This window comes from Oryctolagus cuniculus, chromosome 13, assembly GCF_964237555.1.
Source record: "Oryctolagus cuniculus chromosome 13, mOryCun1.1, whole genome shotgun sequence".
NCBI classification, from domain to species: Eukaryota; Metazoa; Chordata; class Mammalia; order Lagomorpha; family Leporidae; genus Oryctolagus; species Oryctolagus cuniculus.
The window spans coordinates 69,445,664-69,469,832 of record NC_091444.1 but is presented as its reverse complement, the minus strand read 5'-3'; the positions used below and the strand labels follow the sequence as shown (position 1 = coordinate 69,469,832).

General features: G+C 48.5%; 1 protein-coding gene across 1 annotated transcript; it reads right to left on the bottom strand.

Annotated features, from left to right (window-relative positions):
* Window positions 1-2,519: 2,519 nt before the first annotated feature.
* LOC100356864 (phytanoyl-CoA dioxygenase, peroxisomal) lies at window positions 2,520-19,918 on the bottom strand. The gene is made up of 9 exons (XM_051829321.2): window positions 19,762-19,918; window positions 19,221-19,279; window positions 16,861-16,971; window positions 16,099-16,267; window positions 12,578-12,659; window positions 10,799-10,980; window positions 7,063-7,212; window positions 4,278-4,412; window positions 2,520-2,840 (listed from the first exon to the last, which is right to left on the bottom strand). Exons 1-9 carry the CDS (start codon window positions 19,834-19,836, stop codon window positions 2,787-2,789), a joined length of 1,017 nt encoding a protein of 338 aa, XP_051685281.1. The 5' UTR covers window positions 19,837-19,918; the 3' UTR covers window positions 2,520-2,786.
* Between the last annotated feature and the right edge of the window lie 4,251 nt (window positions 19,919-24,169).

Here is a 24,169-nt window from a genome sequence, read left to right as displayed (position 1 = left end):
CCCCGAAGAAGCTGCTGGCTTCGGATTGGCTCAGCTTCAGCAGTTGCAGCCATTTGTGGAGTGAACCAGTGGATGGAAGACCTCTCTCTCTCTCTCTCTGTCTCTACCTCTCTCTAACTCTGCCTCTAAAATAAGTAAGTCTTAAATAAAAAAACAGTTTATGTTGGGTTGGTGTTGTGGTATAACATGCTAAGCTGTTGCCTGCAGCACCGGCATCCCATATGAGCACAAACTTGAGTCCTTGCTACTCCACTTCTGATCCAGCTCCCTGCTAATGTGCCTGGGAAAGCAGCAGAAGATGGCCCAAGTGTTTGGGTCCCTGTACCCATATGTGAGACCCAGAAAAGCTCCTTGCTTTGGACTGGTCCAGCTCCAGCCATTATGGCCATTGGGGAGTGAACCAGCAGATGGAAGATTCTCTCTCTACTTCTCTCACTGTAACTCTGCCTTTCAAATAAATAAAATGAGTCTTTTTTAAACAAAAGTTATGGAAAAAACAAACCTGATTTATGTGGAAGAGTTTCCATTAGGGGCATTTTACAATTGAAAAAAAAAAAAAAGAACACAGGAATGAAAGGTGAGTCGAGGAAGGCTTGCACTGTAGACAGTGAGCAAAGACCTTTGATTTTCCTAAGCTGGGAGTCCCAAAATTCATACAAGGGAAGCCTTTCCTTTTGTTTCATTTTGTGCTTTGTTTGAGCATTAACTTCTAGATTAGTCTCTGCTGAAAGGAACAGCAGCCCAGGCCAAGTCACCCTCTGAGGCACCAGGCAGCCCTCATTCTGCCAAGCACCAGTGCCATCCCCTTTACAGCTCCTCCTCACTCCTCCACTCGCCTGGGATCCACATGGACGATGAGCAGTGCCCATTCACTCAGCTGTTCTTTTCCTTCATGGACAAAACCATGGATAAAATGTGACGTCCTGATTGGTTGGCTTTCACTCACAAATACACATGGACAGAAACATCTTGTGCTATCTACTTTTCCTACAGAAGTTTTTTTTTTTTTGTCTTTATTTTTTAATGTACTTATTTATTTGAAAGCCAGTGTTACAGAGGCAGAGAGAGAGAGAAAGAAAGTCTTCCATATACTGGTTCATTCCCCAAATGGCCACAACAGCCAGAGTCTGCCAATCCAAGCCAGGAGCCAGGAACTTCTTCAGGGTCTCCCATGCAGGTACAGGGGCCCAAGGACTTGAGCCATCTTCTACTGCTTTCCCAGGCCATAGCAGAGAGCTGGATCAGAAATGGAGCAGCCAGGACTTCAACCAGCACCCATATGGGATGCCAGCACTGAAGGCGGCGGCTTTACCCACTCTGCCACAGCACCGGCCCCAAATCCACTCTTTTCAAACAAGCTCCACCCACTATGCCACAATGCCACACACACACACACCCTTTTTTTAACACTGACGTTTGAAACCAGCTTGGGAAGTTTAGTCCAGAACAAAACAGTGTTGCCTAAGTGCTATCTATTCACACTGGCATTCCTTCTTTACATTTTAGCGCCATTCCACAATCCAGTCTGCTCAGATCCTCCCCAGGAGTCCCTTGGCAACCCTGGTTTCCAGATGGAACAAGTCCTAAACAAGGTGTCCCTACAAAGAAACCGACCAGAAAGGTGATGCTAGATTTGGGGACATTTCTGCTTAGCAGAATGGCAAGAAAGCGACCCTTTGTTATTTTTTCTCACTAAAGTCCTAACTACAATTTTAAAAATCAAGACTGTGTTTCCTTGCTGCCCTCCACTGGTCCAGAAATATGGTGCTGTGGTGAAATCCTCTCCAGTCCATGGATACTTCCAATCCAGGCAAAAGTACCTAAAACTTTCTCTGTACAATGAAGGAAGTGGTGTTTCATTCATAAATGCTCAAGGCTTTGGACTGCCCTGCCCAATAGAACACACCATCTGAACAGAGGAAAAGATCAGAGATAGGAGCTGGCGCTGTGGCAATAGTAGGCTAAGCCACCACCTGCAGTGCAGGCATCCCGTGTGGATGCTGGTTCAAGTCCTGGCTGCTCCACTTCCAATCCAACTCCCTGCTCATGGCTTGGGAAAGCAGTGGAAGATAGCCCAAGTCCTTGGGCCACTTCACTCACATGGGAGACCCAGAAGATGCTCCTGGCTCCTGTCTTTGGCCACGTAGGGAGTAAGCAGTGCATAGAAGATCTCTCTGTCTCTCCCCCTCTCTCTCTGTAACTCTGCCTCTCAAACAAATAAACTAATTTTTAAAAGAACAGAAATACCAGGTGGGTTTCTTAAGGAGGACAGTTGGGTTGAGCAAGTTGTGCAAGAAGGCCTGTATCAGACCCTTACTGTGTCTTTATTATGTCCTCCTGAAGCCTTTAATAAAAGGTCAATGTGTTATATGGTGTTCTTAATTGGAGAAGCATCTGTCACGACAGGAAATTGGTAGGTTGTGGGTTTATCAGGACAGAAATGCAAACCTCAGCTCTTCCTGAGTTCCAAAGCATTCATTTCAGCAACTGAACGAAATAACCGACTTCACACACTGAAATTATATGTCAACTATCTTTATTAATCTTGTTGTAACCCCAGATGATTTTCCTTGAGACAATACTATTTCAGTTTTACTGTTTTTACTTCCATCACCACACCCTCATTGCACTGCAGAATTCACTGTATGCAATCAAGTACCTGAGCCATGGTTTGTGATTTTGTTAACGAGTGATAGCACAGATGACACCATCACAAGGGAAGGGTTTTCTTCTGACACCTGGTTTTGTTTGGCGTTCCTGTAGGAGAGTTTTAGCAAAGGGTGGTTTCAAAGGTTGACTCGTTCCCCCTTCACAAGTCGACTTCGAAATATCCAAACATCCTGGAAATAAGGCCAAACAGAAGGAATTTATGGAACACTTCTATTTGCCTATTCACCATCTACATAGGGTTAAATAGGGGGAAAATTTCCCCGTTATTGCTACACTGGTTAGTAAGTAAACCATGTTCTGAGACTCCAATTAATCTAATATCTAAAATAGTGCCACCACACTAAGTCAGTGGGGGCCCCACATCGCCAGCCCTGGCTGAGGTGGTGCACCTGCTAACTGCAGGGAATGTCTCGTAACATCGCCAGTTCCTGAAGAGTTTCCTCTGCACTTCCCTGCCGCCCTTTATGCTAACTGCTTGAGCCATCTAGAACATTCTACTCCTGATTACATCCTAACCGGGAAAACCAGTGTCTTGGGTTACTAATTTGTTTGTTGCTTTTTTTCCTTTGTTTTTTGATGACACAATTTAGAACTCCTTGTTTATTATTTATTTCTGGGCAAAAGGTATGGTGGAAAGGATGATTTTAGGATTAGACCTCTGAAATCTTATGTTGCTAAAGAAACTTGCACCAACCACCTGACTCTTATGTTCTCCTACACAGCATGGAGCTGTGCTGACTGCTCCTTTCAGTGTGGGAGAAAAAAACAGGAGAATGGACGTGAACGTGCTTTGATACCTCACAAAGAATTATAGAGCAGATCACAACAATTAGCACCGCCATTCTCAGTAAATATAGGAGGCATTTATTCAGCACAGCCTTGCTGAACCTCAAACATATGTGCAGCTGGACCTCATCATATCTTCAGGGCACTGGTTCCAGGACCCCCAGGGAATACCAACATCTGAGGCTGCTCCAGTCCCCCATCTGAGTATCAAGTAGTGTATTAAACCTGATCTAACCTGTGCACATCCTCCTGCCTACTTCAAGTCATCTTTAGAGTCTTCATAATATTAGTACAATGACTATGCTATGTAAACAGCTGTTCTGGATCATTCAGGGACTAATGACACAGATAATTTGTCTGCTGGTCACCGGTAGCTTTGACTGTCTGCTCGTTAATAAGGAACAAGTCTGTACATATTTGGGACAAGTGGAATATTTTTTCAAATGTTTCCTCTTGTCTTTTATACTTTGGATGATTGATCTACAGACGCAGAACTTGCAATTAAGCAGAGCTGACTGCATACTGTGTTTATCCTGTGTTAAAATTCAGGGTGTCAGACAGAAGTCCCAGTGGACAGATTAGGTTGTCTGTGTGAGGCATTTTAAGGACTGAACAAAAGGCAAGGGACAAGATTTCGTGGGAAAAATGCCAAGACCTGCCAGCTGGGGTCACACCTGCAGGTAATGAAGGAAGAAGATTCTCATGCTGGGAAGCTACTTCAGAAGGTGCACTCTGCACCTCCCAGAATTAAACTGGGTGGGAGAACCATGAAGCATCTGAAGACACACCTGACACCTGTACCTAATTTTTCACAAGCGTACCTTCAAGTCCACGGTGCCCTCATAGCCCTGGAATTTATCCGCCATTCGTGAAGCTTCCTTCCCAATGTTTTCTTGGATGGTGCCCTCCACATCAATGTAGTGGCAGTCGGCACTGGCGTAATGGCAGGAAATGGCCTATAGAGAGTGGTGAAATTGAGAAACACATCCCATTGCTGCCAGCAACCAACCAGGCAGGGAGGCCTTCTCTTACCCAGCCAATTCTACACTGGAAGCCTGCTCCATGGGACACAAAATCAGTGTCTCTGTAGCTCAGCTCCATCCCTCTCCCAGGACGCCAGTTAAAGGCTAACTGAAAATTTACAAATGGTTTTAACCAGGTGTGATAACTGAGGCAGCTGAGCCCATCATTGTTTTTTAAAAGGTGTAGATGGGGGGCTGGTGCTGTGGCATAGTGAACTAAGCCTTTGCCTATATCACCAGCGTCCCATATGGGCACTGGTTCATGTCCTGGCTCCTCCTCTTCCAATCCAGCTCTCTGCTAGGGCCTGGGAAGGTAGTAGAAGATGGCCTAATTACTTGATCCCCTGCACCCATGTGTGGACTTGGAAGAAGCTCCTGGCTCCTGGCTTCAGATCAGCCCAGCTATGGCCATTGCAGCCAATTGGGGAGGGAACCAGTGGATGGAAGACCTCTCTTGGGAAAGCACCTGGGTCCTTGCCCCACACAGACTTCCAGGATTCTGGTTTCAGCCTGGCCCAGCTCTGGCTATTGCAGCCATTTGAGGAGTGAACCAGTGCATCAAAGATTCTCTCTCTCTCTCTTTCTCTCTCTCTCTCTCTCTCTCTCTCTCTCTCTTTCTCTGTCACTTTGCCTTTTAAATAAAAAATACATCTTTAAGAAAAGAAAAGGTATAGAGGGGACAGGAAACACAATCCCCTAGGTGAGAGAACTTTGCCATGGGATTTTCCTAAGCCCCACAAAGCCAGGTATCCCAAGTAGCCCGTCATCTTCTTAGTTCCAAGGCTAGGCCCCCTGCCAAATTTGGGAGGGTTAGTATTCTGATGGCAAGCATGAAAACAAAAGACACCGTGGAAAGAAAACCCATGCCCACCTCCTCGCAAATCAGAGGGAACACTTCAAGGCCAAGGCCGCTGTTTCCTTCAAGGCAAAGGCTTAAGTTATGTGGTTCTTCCCGTTCTGGCAAAGCAATGTTAAAACTCACTGTCTTTGCCACAGGTCAGATATCTTAAGGTGACTGCACCCTGCAGGAGGACTTACTACTTTGCCCAACACATGGAGCTTCCAGAGAGTGGAGTGACAAACTCCATTTCCTTAGGTGAGCCCCCGTGTAGCCACAGCAGAGCCCCAGGCAAAGGCAAACATGTGTGCGCTGGCATTCACATTGTTATGTCATGATGATTAATATTTTTCCAGGGCATTAAGGCTACTGAAAACATCCTGGAGGAACACTGCACAGTCATCTAGTAAAACCCACAGCGACATTTGCATAACTGTCCCTGCACCTCCTCACTCCTGTGGTTCGGAGGGCTAGTGAGTGCAGAGTCCAATCCCATCTTCTATTTAAGATTCTGGTATTGTTGCACAGGATGGGTTGTTTGTGTTCATTGTGACTTGGGAAAAATGTAAGGGACCTTGATTGCTGAGGTTTTATTGGAATCCTCTCAATTTTTTTAAGTTTTTTTTTTTTTTTTTTGAGAGGTCAAGTACAGAGACAGAGAGAGACAGAAAGGTCCTCCATCCGCTGGTTCACTCCCCAAATGGCCACAATGGCCAGAGCTGGGCCAGGCCAAAGCCAGGAGCTTCATCCGGGTCTCCCATGTGGGTGGAGGGACCCAAGCACTTGGGCCATCTTCCACTGCTTTCCCAGCCATAGCAGACTCTGGATTGGAAGAGGAGCAGCTGGGACACGAACCAGCAGACATATCGGATGCCAGCACCACAAGCAGAGGCTTAGTCTACTACACCACAGCGCTGGCCTCATCCCCTTAAATTTTGCCCCTGGGGAGGCTGCCTCAACTTGCCTCAGCCTAATCTGGGCCCTACTGAGCCCAGGGAAGAAAATGAATGGATGGAACATGAAATGTGACCCCTGACCTTTGGCCTCAGAGAGGCTTCAGGGATTGATGGGAACAGCATCATGAACTGGAAAGCCCAACTGGGCCCCAAAGGAGCTCCAGTATTGGGTGTGGACAGCATGTTATCCTGGGAGAATGTGCACCCACGGGACCGTCAGTCTGTGAGACCAAGAAGTCAACCATCCGGGGTGTGTGAGGATCCTCATTCCCTTTTGAATGCAAGCAATGAAATTAAAACCTTCTAAGGCCAAGGGATTAAAAAAGATACATATATATCTCTATATATATCTCTATATCTATATAGATATAAATATATATAGATACATATGTATGGCTGAAGTTCATTCTGGCTTCAGGGCAATCAATTCAGAATCAATACAACGTGTATTGGATCAATACTGCTTTCCCAGCAGTAATATTAACATGAAGTTCCCTCCAGTTATCATTTACACAAGCATCTAAATTCCACATTTTTGCCCCAGAAGAAGCCATCCCGAGCACGTTCATGTGTCAGTAGTAATATCCACATGATTAGGATCCTGAGGTCCTCTGGCTTCTCACTGATAAAAGCCAAAAAGGCACAAGGCCCAGAAATTGATTTCCTGGTAAACAAACTGGACTAAAGTCCAGTTTAGTTAAAACTCGCACACCCTTCATATTTTCATATATCTTAAAATTTTTGTTTCTAACTCATCAGCTCTGAGAGCTGCAGCAACGTGAACGCATACCTTCCGGAAGCCTTGGGTTCTGTTCCGCCCAGATCCATGGATGAGCAAAGGATGAAAGAAAACTGTGTCCCCCTTCTCCATCACAAGGTGCACGCGGGCGTTGTTCTTCTCATAGTCCTGGATCCCGTGGTACATTAAATTAACTCCTCCCTGCGACACACAAGAGAAGACACAGCTAAACACGAGGAAGCAGCAGCATCAGTAAAAACTTGTTCAACGGCTCACCACGGGAGCACGGGCGCTCTCTGTTCTTCCAAGAGAAAGAGACATCTGAATCAGTCTTGGTAAAGTGCTCAGGGGCCAGCACTGTGGTACATGGGTTAAGCTTTGGCCTATAATGCTCGCATCCCATATTGGCGCCAGTTCGAGTCCTGGCTGCTCCACTTCCAATCCAGCTTGCTGCTAATGTGTCTGGGAAGGCAACAGATGTTGGCCCAAGAACCTGGGTGCCTGCACCAATGTGGGAGACCAGGAAGAAGCTCCCGGCTTTAGCTTGGCCCAACCCCAGCCCTTGGAGGGAACCAGCAGATGGAAGTGCTCTCTCACTCCCTCTCACTCCCTGTCGCTCCCTCTCACTCTCTCTCACGCTCTGTGTGTGTGTGTGTGTGTGTATGTATGTATCTCTGCCTTTCAAATAAATAAAAGAACCTTTAAAAAAAAAAAAAAAAAACAGAAAGAAAGACAAAGTTTTCCATACACAAAAGCCTCTCGGTGCCTGGTTTGAGAAGTCATGTGTTGGTATTAAAATCTTTGAAATTTCATGACTGAGTCAAACAGGAAGCCACAGACGGGCTTTGCTTTTCGGATCAGTACAGGGGTCACCCTTATCCGCCCTCCTCCTGACCCTGCCAGCTGACTCTGTAACAGTCTTTGCCAGCAGTGTCCTCTCCCAGAGCTCGCGAACATTCTTCTCCATTACAGGGGCGCGTCTCTGAGAGGCCAGTCCTTCTGAAATAGGGGCAGGGTGGAAATGCTCAATTTGTACTTTATTTACTTTTTGCTCAAAACCATTTATGTCACGTCCTTAGTAAGAAAAAAACAAAAAGAATACATTTGGTGTTTGTTTAAAACTGTTTCCAAAGCAAGTTATCGCTTTAGGTAATGGGTTGCTTCTTTATTGCAGAAACACAAGTGAGAAGCATGTAAAGCTTGCAAGCCTCAGGGTGTGGTTTGGCTTAGCTGTGTAGATGCCTACACTCCACATGAGGGGCCTGAGTTCCATACCCGCCTCCAGCTTCAACTAATGCCGACCCTGCGAGGCAGCAGAATATGGGGCAAGTACTTGGGTTCCTGGGGCCGGTGCTATGGCACAGTGGGTTAAAGCCTTGGCCTGAAGAGCCAGAACCAGCATCCCATATGAGTGCTAGTTCTAGTCCTGACTGCTCCTCTTCGGAACAGCTCTCTGCTGTGCTCCAGGAGTTCAGTGCAGGATGGCCCAAGTCCTTGGGCCCCTGCACCCACATGGGAGACCCAGAAAAAGCTCCTGGCTCCTGACTTCGGATCTGCACAGCTTTAGCCATTGTGGCCATCTGGGGAGTGAACTAGTGGATGGAAGACCTCTCTCTCTCAGTCTCTACCTCTCTCTGTAACTCTGCCTTTCAAATAAATAAAAATATCTTAAAAATAAATAAAATAATAAGCTGTAAGCTCCTATTTTAAAAAATTACTTGGGTTCCTGCCACCCACATGAGAGACCTGGCCTGAGCTCCCAGCTCCTTGGTCTCTGCCACTGCGGGTTTCTGGGGAGCGTGAACCAGTAGATGGGAGTGCATGCATGCGCTGTGTTTGTCTCTGAAAGAAAAAGAGAAGGAAGGAAGGGACAGAGGGAGGGAGGGAGACAGCGAGGGAAAGAGAGGGAGGAGGGAAGGAAGGGAGAGAGGAAAGACAGACAGCGAGAAAGACAATAAAGTTCACAGTGTGGGAGTTTACATGGGTCACTGGGGGGCAGGGAGGCAGGAGCACCCATTCAGCTTCCCAAGGGATCCCAAATCCCATGCCTCTGTCTGCGCCCACTTCCCTGCTGCAGAGTGGTGAACCTTGACCCAGTGCCCTTCTCTTCTGGCAAAAGGTGGAAACGTGACCCAGGCTCAGTGAGTCAGACCCCCAGCCCTGCAGCTGCCACCACTCTGAGCCCCACAGAGGGGACAGCCCCAGCCTGGCCCTGGAGTCCTACAGACATCCCTCGGCCTAAGGCATCCAGAGCCTCTCCTGCTGCTTACTTGCACTAACTCTCACCAAAACCGGAACTTCATGGATGATCTCACAATTCCAAGTTTTTCTAACAGGATCCAGACTCAAATATTTTCACGTAACACTAATCATCCGTGCAAGAATTCTAACTAACGGAGACGACCGTTCAGAGGTTCTTCACTTCTAAAGACCTACAACCCCCACTTCCTGCCGCAGGTGCTCTTCCAGCCCAACCATCTCTCAGGCCTTCCCGACCTCCTCATCTTACGCCTCAAATGCTCATGATCTCCTTCTGGTTCCTCTGGCTCTGGACGCCCACAGCTCCAGTGCATCCTGGGCCAGAGTGTCAGCCTATTCTTCCTCAAGGACCGATCTGATGCCGCCACTCAAAAAATCATCTATTATTTTTCACTTTATGTTTCTGTGTGGGAGCAAACTGTTGAAATCCATACTTCATGTATACTAAGCTGATCTTCTGTATATTAAGATAATCGAAAATGAATCTTGATGTGAATGGAAGGGGAGAGGGAGTGGGAAAGGGGAGGGTTGTGGGTGGGAGGGACGATATGGGGGGGAAGACACTGTAATCCATAAGTCGTACTTTGGAAATTTATATGCATTAAATAAAAGTTAAAAAAAAAAAAAAAAGGAGCATACCAGTCCCCAGCATCTACAGCTGCACGGATGAACAAAGCCAGAAAGTAACTCAGTGTTTACCTGTGATTAAGAGAGCTTATCTCGATTGTGGTGGGGATTGCACAGGGGTGCGTGTGTGTGTGTGTGTGTGTGTGTATCAAAGTGATCATGTTATAGACTCAAAATATGCTCAGTTTGGGGCAAAGATGATGACTGGGAAACCCACATGCCACATCAGAATGCCTGGTTTGAGTCCTGGTTCCTAGGCTTCTGGACCCAGCTTCTTGCTGACGCACATCCTGCGACACAGCAGGTGACAAGTACAGTGTGTCCCTGCCACCTACTGGGGACATCTGTCCAAGCCCTGGCTGTTGTGATCATTTGGGGAGTGAATTTGCAGATGGAGGAGCTCTCTCCCTCTCTCTCGCACCCTCTCCCCCCCCCACCCCTCCCCTCTCTTTCTGTCTCTCTGCCCTTTAAACCAGGCCTCTCTGCTTGGGCCATTCTCCCCCGACCAGCCCTCCGAAGAGCCCTGCTGGCCTTTGCAGTTGGAGCACACGATCCCTTCCTCTTCTCCGCTCTCAGAGCCACGGTCAGCGAGCAGACTCGGGGGGCACGTATCACCCACATCCAGGGCTGAAGTGCTTACGTCTTCCTCTGCGATTAGGCCGTGCCATCTCGGGCCCTCCGCAGCACCTGCTCAAGTTCCCCACCTGGGCCGGTTTTCAAACACGTGTTCAAAGGACAACTACACTGGGTGTTTGGTCTGACATCCTCCAACTGATCGCACTTCTAAGTCTCAGGACAGCGCTTGGCTAAGAAAGGCAGTGCCCTCTCCCCTATATGCTCTTTATGGATGCTGAGTGAAATTTAAAACCGGGAAGGAGACTCGGCTCCCAGATAGACCTACCTCCCACTGCGGGTAGTCGTGCGGCTTCAGGGGGCCTTTGTGGGTGCCGGGGAGCACCACCAGACAACCGTTGTTCCGGTCAATGTGCTCCATCGCGGTCCAAGCACAAACAATGAGATTGCTGGGCCGGAAGGGGAAATAGTACAGATCCTGGTGCAAGGGATGACGGGACGTCTTCTTGCCTGAAAGAGAACCTGCTGTTAATAGATGTTCAAGGGCAGACAAGAGGCCCCGTGGTTAAGACACTGGTGAGGACATCTGCATCCCCATTCAGATGCCTGGGTGTGATACTCAGTCCTGGCTCCTAACTCCAGTTTCTTGCCACTCTGCACCCTGGAAGGCACTGGGTGAAGATGGTTCAAGTACCTTAGTTCCTGCCACCCAGGTGGGTACCTGGATTGAGTTCCTGGCCCAGCCCCAGGCATTGCAAGTATCAGGGAGTGAATCAGAAGATGGGCTCTTTCTTGAGAGGGCTCTCGCTCTCTCTCTTTTCTTCTCAGACAAATTTTTTTTAATTTTAAATAAATAATCAAATTAAATCTAATGTCTTAAAAAGACATTTGTCCAAGTCTCAGAATTCCTTATCCTTTGCCTAGAAAACCAGAAAAATGAACTATCCCCAGGAAATGAAACAACACTACAGAAAAATCAACCTTGAGAGAGAAGCAACCAACTGGATGTCAAATCAAATGCGAAGGGGCCAGTACTGTGGAGTAGCAGTGCCACATCCCATATGGGTGGGGGTTTCAGTCTTGGCTGCTCCACTTCCGATCCAGCTCTGTGCAATGGCCTGAGAAAGCAGTTTACTGTGGCCCAAGTCCTTGGGCCCCTGCACTTGCGTAGGAGACCCAGAAGAAGCTCCTGGCTTTGGATCGGCCCAGCTTTGGTCATTGTGGCCATTTGGGGAGTGAACCAGCCACTACAACTGCAGGAGCAAAGCCAGTCTGAGCCAGAAGCCTGGAAGTTCTGCACCACCAAGGTCAGAACATCAACCTCACATATGTTAATTGAACAATTTTTTCTTGCTTCTCCTTAATAAGAAGAGTCCTGGAGTACTGTGGTGGCACCGCTGGTTAAGTACCACCTACAATGCTGGCATCCTTTATGAGCGCTGGTTCGAGTCCTGAATGCTGCACATCCAACGCAGCTCCCTTCTGATGCACCTGGGAAGGCAGCAGAAGATGGCCCAAGTGCTTGGACCCATCCCACCCACCAGTGAACTCAGGGGGCTTCCATAGCCTTGGCAGCTCATGACAAGAGCCCAGGGTGATTACTGATGCCATAAACAAGAGTGTCAATTTGTTAAGTCAACAACAGGAGTCACTGTGCACTTACTCCTCATGTAGGATCTTTGTCCTTAGTATGCTGTACATTGTGATTTAATGCTATAACTAGTACTCAAACAGTATTTTTCACTTTATGTTTCTGTGTGGGAGCAAACTGTTGAAATCTTTACTTAATGTATGCTAAACTGATCTTCTGTATATAAAGAGAAACGAAAATGAATCTTGATGAGAATGGAAGGGGAGAGGGAGTGGGAAAGGGGAGGGTTGTGGTTGGGAGGGACGTTATGAGGGGGAAGCCATTGTAATCCATAAGCTGTACTTTGGAAATTTATATTCATTAAATAAAAGTTAAAAAAAAAAAGAAAGAGGGTTGGAGGGAGGTTACGGGGGGGAAAACGCTATAATCCAAAACTGTACTTTTGAAATTTATATTTATTAAATAAAAGTTTAAAAAAATAAAATTAAATCAAAAAAAATAAGAAAAGTCCTTTACCAACATCTGGAGGTTTGTTAATCAGCATTGCGTGCATGGCCATAATATTGGGTCCGGTGAAGCACTCCACATATTTCAAGATCTAAGAAAAATAAGGGGGAGGGGGAGGAACAAAGTTTCATGGGCAATCAGAAGTACAGGCCAGTGGCACCAAGGCCAACTCCTCTATGACAGGCAAGATGGTAACAGTCAGTATTTCACAACACTGCGAACAAAGCATGGCAGAAAATCCAGAAACTGGAAACCACTCTAAATCTACAACCTGTTGAATTGGGCAGGCTTGTCTGAGTAGCTGGGAATATAACCTGTTTCTCTTCTACAAGAAAGGGGTGCGTTTCTGTAAGGTATCAGCCTAGAAGGCCAGGACCAGCCCTTCTGCCACCCAAAGCCACAGACAGTGCCCAGGGAGAAACGGCTTCCTTTTTCTTCTTGGAGACCCTGCACAAGAACGACCCTGCCTAAGTGGGCCCAAGGGGAGCATCTGGCCCGGCAGCTGGGTTTGAGTCCCAGCTCTGTGCCCAATTCCAGCTCCCTGCTCGTGCACACGCTGGGAGGGAGCAGCTGATGGCTCAAGTCGCTGGGTTCTTGCCACCCACGTGGGAGACCTGGATTGAGTTCCAGCGCCCACCTTTGGCAGGCCCAGCCCTGGACACTTATGGGCATCTGTGGAGTAGAATTGTGAGTGGAGATTTCTCCATCAGTCTGCCTCTCAGACAGTAAGAGAAGAAAGGAAGAGCTCAGCAGGATTCGCTGCTGTCAGGAGCAGCCAGGTCAGAGCAGGGCAGCGGCTCAGAGGACACTGCACAACCAGTGTGCCCTCCCCTCCACGTCTTCACATAGGCGGGAAGCAGGCCCAGTCACAGGAAGCAAGCGTGCAGCAGTGGACAAGAAAAGCAGGTCCTGTGCCTGTGCAGTTGGAGGTCCCGTGAGAATCAAGATACTGACTCAATCATGACCTGGGAGCATTGTGGGTGCACGGCCAAGGGTGAAGTCAGATCAGGGAAGAAGACGGCATTCAAGCGTGGCCGGATCTGATTCCAAAACAGGAGGCAGGGCCCGCTCCTCCTCACAGCCTGATCTCTGCTAGGTCGGGAATGTTGGCAGTTACAGCCTGAAACACTTGAAATGTACAAACAGCTCGAGAGGCAGGCCTCACGGTTCCATCTACACCAAGCCTGGGACTGTGCACCTTCACTTGGGCTGGCGCTTATAAACCCCCACGGCTGAGAGCCATCCCCACCATCCCTGTGTCCTCCATACTGTTCTTTAGCCAGTCACTTGCCTCAATTACATCAGCTTCCTTCTAAATCTTATCCCGAGTACTAACTTTCTGAAAATCGTTGAGTTCGATGTGCTGGTGATGCTTCCCAACACATGGACAGAGAAGTAACCATTCACGTAACTCGTACCCCCTGAGGGCGCTACAGGAACTGCCAATATTCACCCAAGGTATTCACAGCAGCGTTTCGCCAACCACAAGTTGTCACCCACCATCCCGCAGCCGAGTTCCATCTCCAGCACAGGACTGCACGACAGTCCAGGGGGCCGCTTCCCCTCGGCCCTCTGTCTGGGACCTGGATGTGACGGCACAGGTGGCATCCCTGTACAGCCCACCTCTGGGAACCAAGCTCTCTAACAGCACCTGGTTATAATTCCTATACTCCCTGGGAAGCCTCCTGCTGAGTCATTCCATCAAATGGCTGGGAAACTAAGACCCTGGCATACTGCAGTTTGAAAGTTACCAGGTGGCTCCATGCAGAGGGCTATGGGAGGATGACAGGCACCCACTGTAAGTGAAAAACACAAGGTGACAGCCAGGAGGTTCCTGATCCCCGACACAGGCAGGAGGTGTACAAGTGAGAGAATTCCCGACGTATACACTCAACAGGGAGCGAGGTTCCGGGGAGCTGGGGTCACTCCTTTTTGCTTCATGTCTTTGTGTACTGCTTAGACCTTTTCTTATTTGTTTTTAATTTGATTTATTTATTTATTTATTTATTTATTTATTTATTTTTGACAGGCAGAGTGGACAGTGAGAGAGAAGCAGAGAGAAAGGTCTTTCTTTTCCGTTGGTTCACCTTGCAATTGCCGCTGTGGACAGCACGCTCGGCTGGCGCACCACGCTGATCCAAAGCCAGGAGCCAGGTGTTTCTCTTGGTCTCCCATGCGGGTGCAGGGCCCAAGCACTTGGGCCATCCTCCACTACACACACCCAGGCCACAGCAGAGAGCTGGACAGGAAGAGGAGCAACCGGGACAGAATCCGGCGCCCCGACCGGGACTAGAACACTGTGTGCCAGTGCCGCAGGTGGAAGATTAGCCTATTGAGCCGGGGGGCTGGCCTGTTTAGATCTTTTTTGTAAATATGGTTCATGCTTAAAGAATAATACTCTTGGATGGCGCCGCAGCTCACTTGGTTAATCCTCTGCCTGTGGCTCCGGTACGTTGGGTTCTAGTCCCAGTTGGGGCGACGGATTCTGTCCTGGTTGCTCCTCTTTCAGTCTAGCTCTCTGCTGTGGCCCAGGAAGGCAATGGAGGATGGCCCAAGTGCTTGGGCCCTGCACCCACATGGGAGACCAGGAGGAAGAACCTGGCTCCTGGCTTCAGATGGGTGTAGCACTCCGGCTGCAGCAGCCATTTGTGGGGTGAACCAACGAAAGGAAGACCTTTCTCTCTGTCTCTCCATCTCTCACTGTCTAACTCTGCCTGTCCAAAAAAAAAAAAAAAAGAATTATCTTTTTCAAAAAAAAAGAAATCTGATTTTTAAATCAAAGCATCCTGGGGCCAGTGCTGTGGCATAGCAGGTAAAGCTGCCGCCTGCAGCATCAGATTCCGATATGGGCGCCGGTTCAAGTCTCAGGGGCTCCACTTCCAATCCAGCTCTCTGCTATAGCCTGGGAAAGCAGTGGAAGATGGCCCAAGTCCTTGGGCCCCTGAACCTACATGGGAGCCCCGGAAGAAGCTCCTAGCTCATAGCTTCGGATGCGCCCAGCTCCAGCTGTTGCGTCTATTTGGGGAGGGAACCGGCAGATGGAAGACCTCGGTCTCTCCCTCTCTCATTCTGTAACTTCTATCTCTCAAGTAAATAATCCAAAGAAAAAAAATACATGAGTTTACGTATCATGGCCCCAGTAACTTCATGCCCATTGTCTTGGAAGGGCTGTGTCCCGTTCACCCAGAATTCTGTTCCTTCTCAACAGACACACGGCTCCTCAAGGCTGCCATCCCTGGCGCTGCGGGTGGGGTCATTCTCTGTCTGGGGAGGGGGCTGCTCTGGCTCTGGGCACTGTAGCATGGCTGAGCCCCGCTACTGCGGCATCCCCGGCTCCCACCCAGGAGAAGCCAACGGGAGCCAACCAAAAACCGCCAAATACCCACTGGGGGCCCAAAGCACCTCCAGCTGCAGACTACAGCGCTTAGAGCCACATGTGGGAAGGGGCAGGAGCAGCAGATCTGGGGGCAGGGGTGCAGGCTCGCAGCCCGGTGATGCCACACACAAGCCCAGCACACAGAGCCTCTGACCTCGGGCAGGGTGCAGTATCTGAAGAGCTCCTCGTCTTCCTGGAAGTCCTGGACCTTGGTAACTGATTTCTCACTCAGGTTATGCTCTGATTTCACAATGGCCACATCTTTCATCACCATTAAGCCCGGTGGTCTCACCTCCTTTCTGCAGATTCTTTCAAACTCACTCCTAGGAAAATAAATTTGCATACGGTGTCATGAAGCCGGGCTCCCAGCACCTGTCTGGCCCCGCCCTGCCAGAGGGACCTACAGACTCCAGCAGCAGGTTTCCCTGCACAACAGAATAGTCCTGGCAACAGGGAGTGGACACGGCCACCTCAGACATGCCGGCCTCCTTACTGCCAGGCAGGGATCACCCTACCACAATGAAAACATTGCTCAGCTTGGCAAACCTGCAGGGAAACAGTTTTGTGCTTTTGGTTGCACGGTAAAAATGATGGCCACACGCCAGTCGCGTTCACCGCGTGCCAGCCCCCACTTGCTACGTTTTCCTTACTTGTCACTGTACTTAGTCTTAGCCGCTGGGATGGCGGCACTGTCCCGATGGCCATTGCACAGATGAAATGTAGCAGGGAGGGGACACGGAGTCGCGGAAACCTAGGCAGATGGCCCAGGACGCGGCCCTCAGTCTAGCCCAGAGCTCATACCCAGCTCCTAACAAAGTGAATCACTGCAAACACGGATCAGGGAGAGGCGGGTCTTGACTCGGGTCCTCATGCCACAGAACACACAGTTCATAACGAACAAACAGTGCTACCGTACCTGAAGCGCTGAATGTCAGCATGCGACACCAGATTCTTAATGACCAGATACCCGTTTTCTTCATAAAATTTTCTCTGTTCTAGGCTTAGAACATTATTATCCAGAGTATACCTAAAGAAGGAAAGATTTCCATAATATCCTTATAAGAAAACAACATGTATCAAGAACCTAAGAAAGATTCATACTCTACTCTCCAATCTGTTATTTCTGTTCCTCACTGTAAGGAAGTAATCTAAAACAACCTAAAAAGCAAGGACTGTAATTAACCCCCCAAAAAACTGCAGTAATAGAAGAAAAATTATCCGACTTTATGAGCGTACTTCAAACAGTTTGAGGGAAATAGAGTAAAAATACAAGTTTATTGAGGTACAAAGAATTTTTTTGAAATCTAAGCAGAGTATTTTCACAGTCTAGATTTTCCACAGACTTTTTGAACACCCCGGTATATCCACTCAATAGTTTATGACTCCAGCATTAAAAATAAAAGGCATGGGGCCAGTGCTGTGGCATAGCGGGTTAAGCCACTGCCTGTAGTGCCGGTATCCCATATGGATGCCAGTTTGAGACCCAGCTGCTCCACCTCTGATCCAGCTCTCTGCTATGCACTGGGAAAGCAGCAGAAAATGGTCCAAGTCCTTGGGCCCCCACAACCAACTCAAGTGGGAGATCCAGAGGAATCTCCTGGCTTTGGATTGGCACAGTTCCAGCCATTGTGGCCAACTGGAGAGTGAACCAGTGGGTAGAAGACCTCTCTCTCTCTCTCTCTCTCTCTCTCTCTCTCTGCCTCTCCTCTCTGTGTGTAACTCTTTCAAATAAACAAATATTAAAAATAAAGGGCATATGATAGTTTGGATGATGTTTCTTCTAATACGATATGAGGACCGTGATGTAAAGCCAAGACACTACTTGTGGGAAGATGCAGGGGCAGGTGTTTGGAGCAGCAGCGTAAGTCATCCCCTGAGACACCTACATCCCATTCCTGAGTGCCTGGTTCGAGTCTTGGCTACTCCATCTCTGATCCAACTTCCTCTTAATGTGCATCCTGGGAGGCAAGAGATGATGGCTCAGCGGCTTGGATTCCTGCACCCACGTCAGAGACTTGGAAGGAATTCTGGGCTCCTGGCTTCAGCCTCGGCCTAGTCTCAACTACTGTGTTCCTCTGGAGAGTGAACCAGGGGGTGGTAGCTCGCTCTCTCTTATTTTCCATTGTCTTTCTCTCTCTCTCTCTCTCTCTCCCTTTCAGATAAAATGAAAATACATCAATAAAAACTTAGAAGAAAAGTTTAAAACCTGCAAAAATATATCCAAAATAATTTGTAAGAGTGAGTGCCTTTCAGTAATGGAATTATAGATGAGTATATAAGATTTTTGGTGTAATGAATATAAGTGGTTTTTCAGATGGGAAACAATCCAATACACTTTTAATTTTCTGGTTGGTGCATTCGTAGAAGTAATCAAAGTGACAACATCCAAGTAAGTACACAGCATGTCCACAGACTCAAGCTACATAACCCACTCCTTGACATGAGCCCTTCTGCTCTGTAACACAGCAGGGTACCTGGACTCTAGAACAATTAATTATGCACTTGATACCACGTAGAGCAGAAGAAATGGTATCTGAGTTGTAGAAAAACTAATTACCCATTTGATCATTTTATATTGCATACATGTATCAAATTACAACATCATATCCCATAAATAAGTATAAATCTTAACCAGCAATTTAAAAATTGGAATTATTGCTAATAATATTTATTACAAGAAGAATATTTATGAAGGTCAAAGCTTTCTCTATCAAAAGTGACTTAAGTTACACCAGAGATGCTAGCTAGCTAATATGTCAATATAACTAGAAGCTAATTTAAATGTAATATATATCATGCCTGGGTTATTAGTTATGTAGTTTCTGATGCTGTTCCTTCCTTCTGAAATTTACATATAGAAAATTAAAGTCAACATGTGAAATATTTTCCCAACTTTACTGATTAGAACTGGTTCTGGGGGACTGGTGCTGTGGTATATATAGTAGGTTAAGCATCTGCCTGTGACACCAGCATCCCATATAGGCACCGGTTCAAATACCAGCAGCTCCAGTTCCAAACCAGCTGCCTGCTGATGGCCTGGGGAAGTAGTAGCAGATGGCCCAAGTGCTTGGCCCCAGAACCCTCTTGGGAGACCCGAAGAAGGTCCTGGCTTCGGATCGGCACAGGTCGTGCTGTTGCGGCCAATTGGGGACTGAACCAACGGATGGTAGACCTCTCTCTCTCTCTCTCTGCGTCTCCTTCTCTCTCTGTGTACCTCTTTCAAATAAAATAAATCGTTAAAAAAAAAAATAAAAAATCACAGTTAGATCTACTTACTGGAATTTCTGAGGCTGGAAACTGGCAGGGGAAGATGTCCCTGAAGTGGGGTGGGCTACCTAGGACGTGAATTAAGGCAAATAAGGTAAAACCGAGGAGCAAGCCGTTCCAAGAAATAGCCCCCCGTGCTAGTTCAGTTCTCACGAGAAAGGCATCTTCCTGAACAGACGCGGGAGCTCTGACTTCACTCCTGCTCGGACAGGTGCACACCGCGGCTAAGGCGCTTTGGCCTCTACCACCTCACTTCATCTTCACAAGGACCCTGGAGGTGGCCGGAAGATGAAGAACCCCCCGCTTTGGCATTTGTGAGCAGGGCTCTGGGCAGCCTCAGAGAAAATGGCAAAGTCCTCCTCCGGATCACCTCCCGAGACCGCAAAGCAAGAAACGGAGCCCCTAAGGGCGCACGGAGGATGGAGCAGAGACACGGCCTCCTCCCCGCTGCCCGGCTCGCCCTGGGGGAAAAGTGACCTAGAGGGGACAAGCGCACGCAGGCCATCGCCCCGGGCCCGGGCCCGAGCAGCGCGCGCAGGCACAAGGATACGATGGCCGCGGCCAAGGGGTGGCCGAGGTGTCCCAGCACGATCCTCAGGCGGACGCCAGCGCGCAGCTGATCCATGACGGCGGTGCGGAGACCCCATGGCCTCGGACTTAACTCTGCAGGCAGCACCGGAGGCGGGGCGGCCCCGCCCAAGACCGGGGCGTGGACGCGCGCAGCACTAGGGATCCCTGGTTCGCCGCCCCGGCGTGGGCTGGCCGGGCCACCGGGCTGCGGGGACGTCCTCCCAGCGACCGGGGGGAGAGGACCTCAGGCCTGCTCCTTGCCTTACTCCCTGTTAACCTCCGCCGCCGCCCCGGTCACCCCATGCAAGATCCTGATCCTTCAGCTGGCAGGCTGGGATCGCGGAGGCGCACCTGGCCTTTGAGCCCCACTTCAGAGGCTGAGCCTTGGAGGAGCAACTACCAGATGGGGAGCGACCAACTAGTGTCTCCCTACCGCCCTCGCCTGGTGAGCAGTAGGAACTGCTAAGAAGAGAAAAAACCAAACTAAAAATATGAATGCAGCTCACCTGTCACCTACTTGGAGCTCAGACCTGGCCCGCACTGGGCCTGGCAGTGACTGCTTTCCCACCTACTTAGACCTGCACTGGTCCTGCTGCTCTCAAATGCCCTCGTTGAGCAGGTGTGTGAAGATCCCCACCTCGGCTCTGTTAAAACATTTTTTAAGATTATGTTTCAATGTATGATTGTTACCGCGAGAAGAAGAAAATCGTTGAACGTCTACAATCGTCCTTCACCTGTTTAAACTCCAAGGGATGTGCTTTTACTTCCTTCCTTCCTTCCTTCCTTCCTTCCTTCCTTCCTTCCAGTTGGAGGCAGGTGTTGAGCCTAGGAGGTCAGATGCCTGCATACCACATGGGCGTGCCTGGGTTCAATTCCCAGCGTCAGCTCCTGTCTCCAGCTTCCTGAGAGGCGGCGATGGCCCCAGTGGTTGGGTCCCTGCCCTCCACACTGGGTATCTGGACTGTGGCAGTCTTGGATTGAGTTTCTGACTTGAGCCAGCGCAACCCATGCCGTTGTGGGAATTTGGGGGAGTGAAACATCCAATGGGAACACTCTCCTTCTCTGTTCCTCTCAAAGACATTTCTTAAAAAACAATTTTTAAACAAATGTGTTCATTTACGAACCCATGGGGAATTAAAACAATTTTTTAAATAAAGGGGTCATTTGGTTGATGTTATTTGCATTCTTAAGCAGCAATTTGGACTACTTGGACATTTCCTGAGTAAGCATCTTCAGGAACTGTAGTGTTTATCTGGGGCCGGTGCTGTGGGTAGCAGGTAAAGCCGCTGCCTGCAGTGCCGGCATCCCATATGGGAACCAATTCGAGACCTGGCTGCTCCACTTCCAATCTAGCTCTCTGTATGGCCTGGGAAAGCAGTAGAAGATGGCCTAGGCCCTTGGGCCCCTGCACCCCCATGGAAGACTTGGAAGAAGCTCCTGGTAGGATCCTGGCTTCAGATCGTCCCAGCTCTGGCCGTTGCGGCCACTTGGGGAGTGAACCAGCAGATGGAAGAATCTCTCTCTCTCCCTGCCTCTCTTTCTCTCTCTGTGCAACTCTGACTTTCACATAAAATAAATAAACCTTTATTAAAAATAAATGAAGTGGGGGCCGGCACCGTGGCTTACTTGGTTAATCCTCCACCTGCAACACCGGCATCCCATATGGGCCCCGGGTTCTAGTCCTGGTTGCTCCTCTTCCAGTCCAGCTGTCTGCTATGGGCCGGGAGGGCAGTGGAGGATGGCCCAAGTGCTTGGGCTCTGCACCCGCATGGGAGACCAGGAGGAAGCACCTGGCTGCTGACTTCGGATCGGCGTTCCTCTGGCCATAGCAGCCATTTAGGGGGTCAACCAAGGAAGGAAGAACTTTCTGTCTCTCTTTCACTGTCTAACTCTATCTGCCGAACAAATTTTAAAAATGAAGTGTTTAATTATTATTTATTTAAATTTGAGTGGCAAAGCAAGCGAGCCGGATGCTGAACTCCAGACCCCGTCACCAATGGTCTACATCATATTGCCTCTAGGATTTCTTTTCTTTCTTTCTCTCTCTCTCTCTTTCTTTCTTAAAGAGTTATTTATTTGAAAGGCAGATTTCCAGAGAGGCAGAGACAGAGAGAGAAAGAGAGAGGTCTTCCATCCGCTGGGCCACTCCCCAGTTGGCTGCAATGGCCAGAGCTGCGGTGATCCGAAGCCAGGAGCCAGGAGTTTCTTCCCCGTCTCCCACCTGAGTACAGAGGCCCAAAGACTTGGGCCATCTTCTACTGCTTTCCCAGGCCATAGCAGAGAGCTGGATTGGCAGTGGAGCAGCCAGGACTTGAACCGGCGCCCATTTGGGATGCCGGCACTGCAGGTGGCAGATTTACCCACTATGCCACAGCACCGACCACACCCCCCCTCAACAAAGGATCCCTGACACCTCCAAAAGATGGTGTCCCCCTTGCTGGAAGATATGTTCACATCCTAGTCCCCAGGAAAAGGTGAGTGTGGCCTTGTGTGGAAACATGCTCTGTTTTTTTTCCTTTCAGATTCCGGGTCCTGAGATAAACTCAGGCTGGGACCATTGGGGCTAGGCCACTGGGAGGCACTAAATCTAACACAACCACAACAAAAATCTCTCTGGGTGATTTGCCATAACCCTGCTCCCCACCCCACCCCCATCCTGTTGAGAATGGTGGATCTGTGGTATTTGGTGGTGAAGAAGGGGTGGGGAGGAAGGGACTAAGGAGGGAAAAGTCACACTCACGCACACTCACACACTGGCACACACAACACATATGCTTCCCGTTTACTGCCATTCCTTTAGATCTGAATTACAATTTCAGTTCTGCACCAGAAATTGAGGTGTTCTCATGTAAGAATAATTAAAAAAAAAAACCAGGATAAAGACATTTCCAATAGCACAAACACAACTAAGACATAGGCGGTGGTTTGAAGACAACAATCTTGATGTGAATGGAAGGGGAGAGGGAGCGGGAAAGGGGAGGGTTGCGGGTGGAGCCCTCCACCAAACACTGTAACTCCAAGTAGTTCAGACTCAGCGACCCATTAACAAAGAAAGCTCAACAGGACGCTTGCTTGCTCAGAGGTTTCCAGCACACTTTATTTTGCAGACCACTGGCCTGCGGCTCGAGGACCAACGTCTGTATAAATGCCTGTGAAACGTCCTGTTAGCTTCAGTTCTGCAGCAGCCTCTCACGCACCAGCCGCCACACACGGCTACAGTCCAGGCGCTGGTGCAGAGGGGCTGCCTCGGTTCCCACGGGAGGGCTCGGCCAGGTAATGCCTCTTCCAGGGAGACTCCCCTTCCCCGTGACGGAGCCTAGGGCAAAAAGTGGATGGGTGTGCAAGTGCACCTTTGGTGCTGTGAGCAGGAAGTGTTCAGGCCCTGGGAGAGACGCGGCGCTTTCTCCGACGACAGACACTCAGGGGCTCGGTGCCCCACGCTTCGCCCACGGTTCACCCCACAGGAATCGCCCCTGCTTGTTTACTGGGTGAAAATATAAGGAAGCCTCCGTTTTTTAGCCAGACAGTCAACACCTGTTAAATAGCTTATTGTTTCTAGAACTACAAAATTCAATTCAAGAAAATATAGGTCCCGTGAAAGACTTAAAGTTTTATAAAACTAAAATCTAGTTTTCCCCCATAAATTGTACTTTAGGCAAAACCCTCCAGATGCTTCTAAAATAATACTAAAAGGGGCATCTGATAATACAAGAGCAATTAAAAATTAAATATTTATTTGAATAACAAGTTTAAGTTCAAGCTGTAATGTTAGCAATGCCGATTTTTAACACAGATCACAAAAAGCATGCACAAAAAAAGGACTGGTGCCAAGGGCAAAATACTGCTAAGAATTAGGCTAAATAGCTACTGATTTTAACAAAAGGCTTGCAATCATTATACAAAATATATCATGTATGTTTTCACTTTTATTTAATAAATATAAATTTCCAAAGTACAGCTTATGGATTGCAATGGCTTTCCCCCCACATAACTTCCCTCCCACCCACAACCCTCCCAACTCCCACTCCCTCTCCCATTCCATTCACATCAAGATTCATTTTCAATTATCTTTATACACATGAGATCAATTTAGCATATAGTAAGTAGAAATTTCAACAGTTTGCACCCACACAAAGCATAAACTATAAAATACTGTTTGAGTACTAGTTATAGCATTAATTCACATTGAACAACACATTAAGGACAGAGATCCTACATGAGGGGTAAGTGCACAGTGACTCCTGTTGTTGACTTAACAGATTGACACTCTTGTTTATGGTGTCAGTAATCTCCCTAGGCTCTTGTCATGAGTTGCCAAGGCTATGGAAGCCTTTTGAGTCTGCCGACTTCGATCTTATTTAGACAAGGTCATAGTTAAAGTGGAAGTT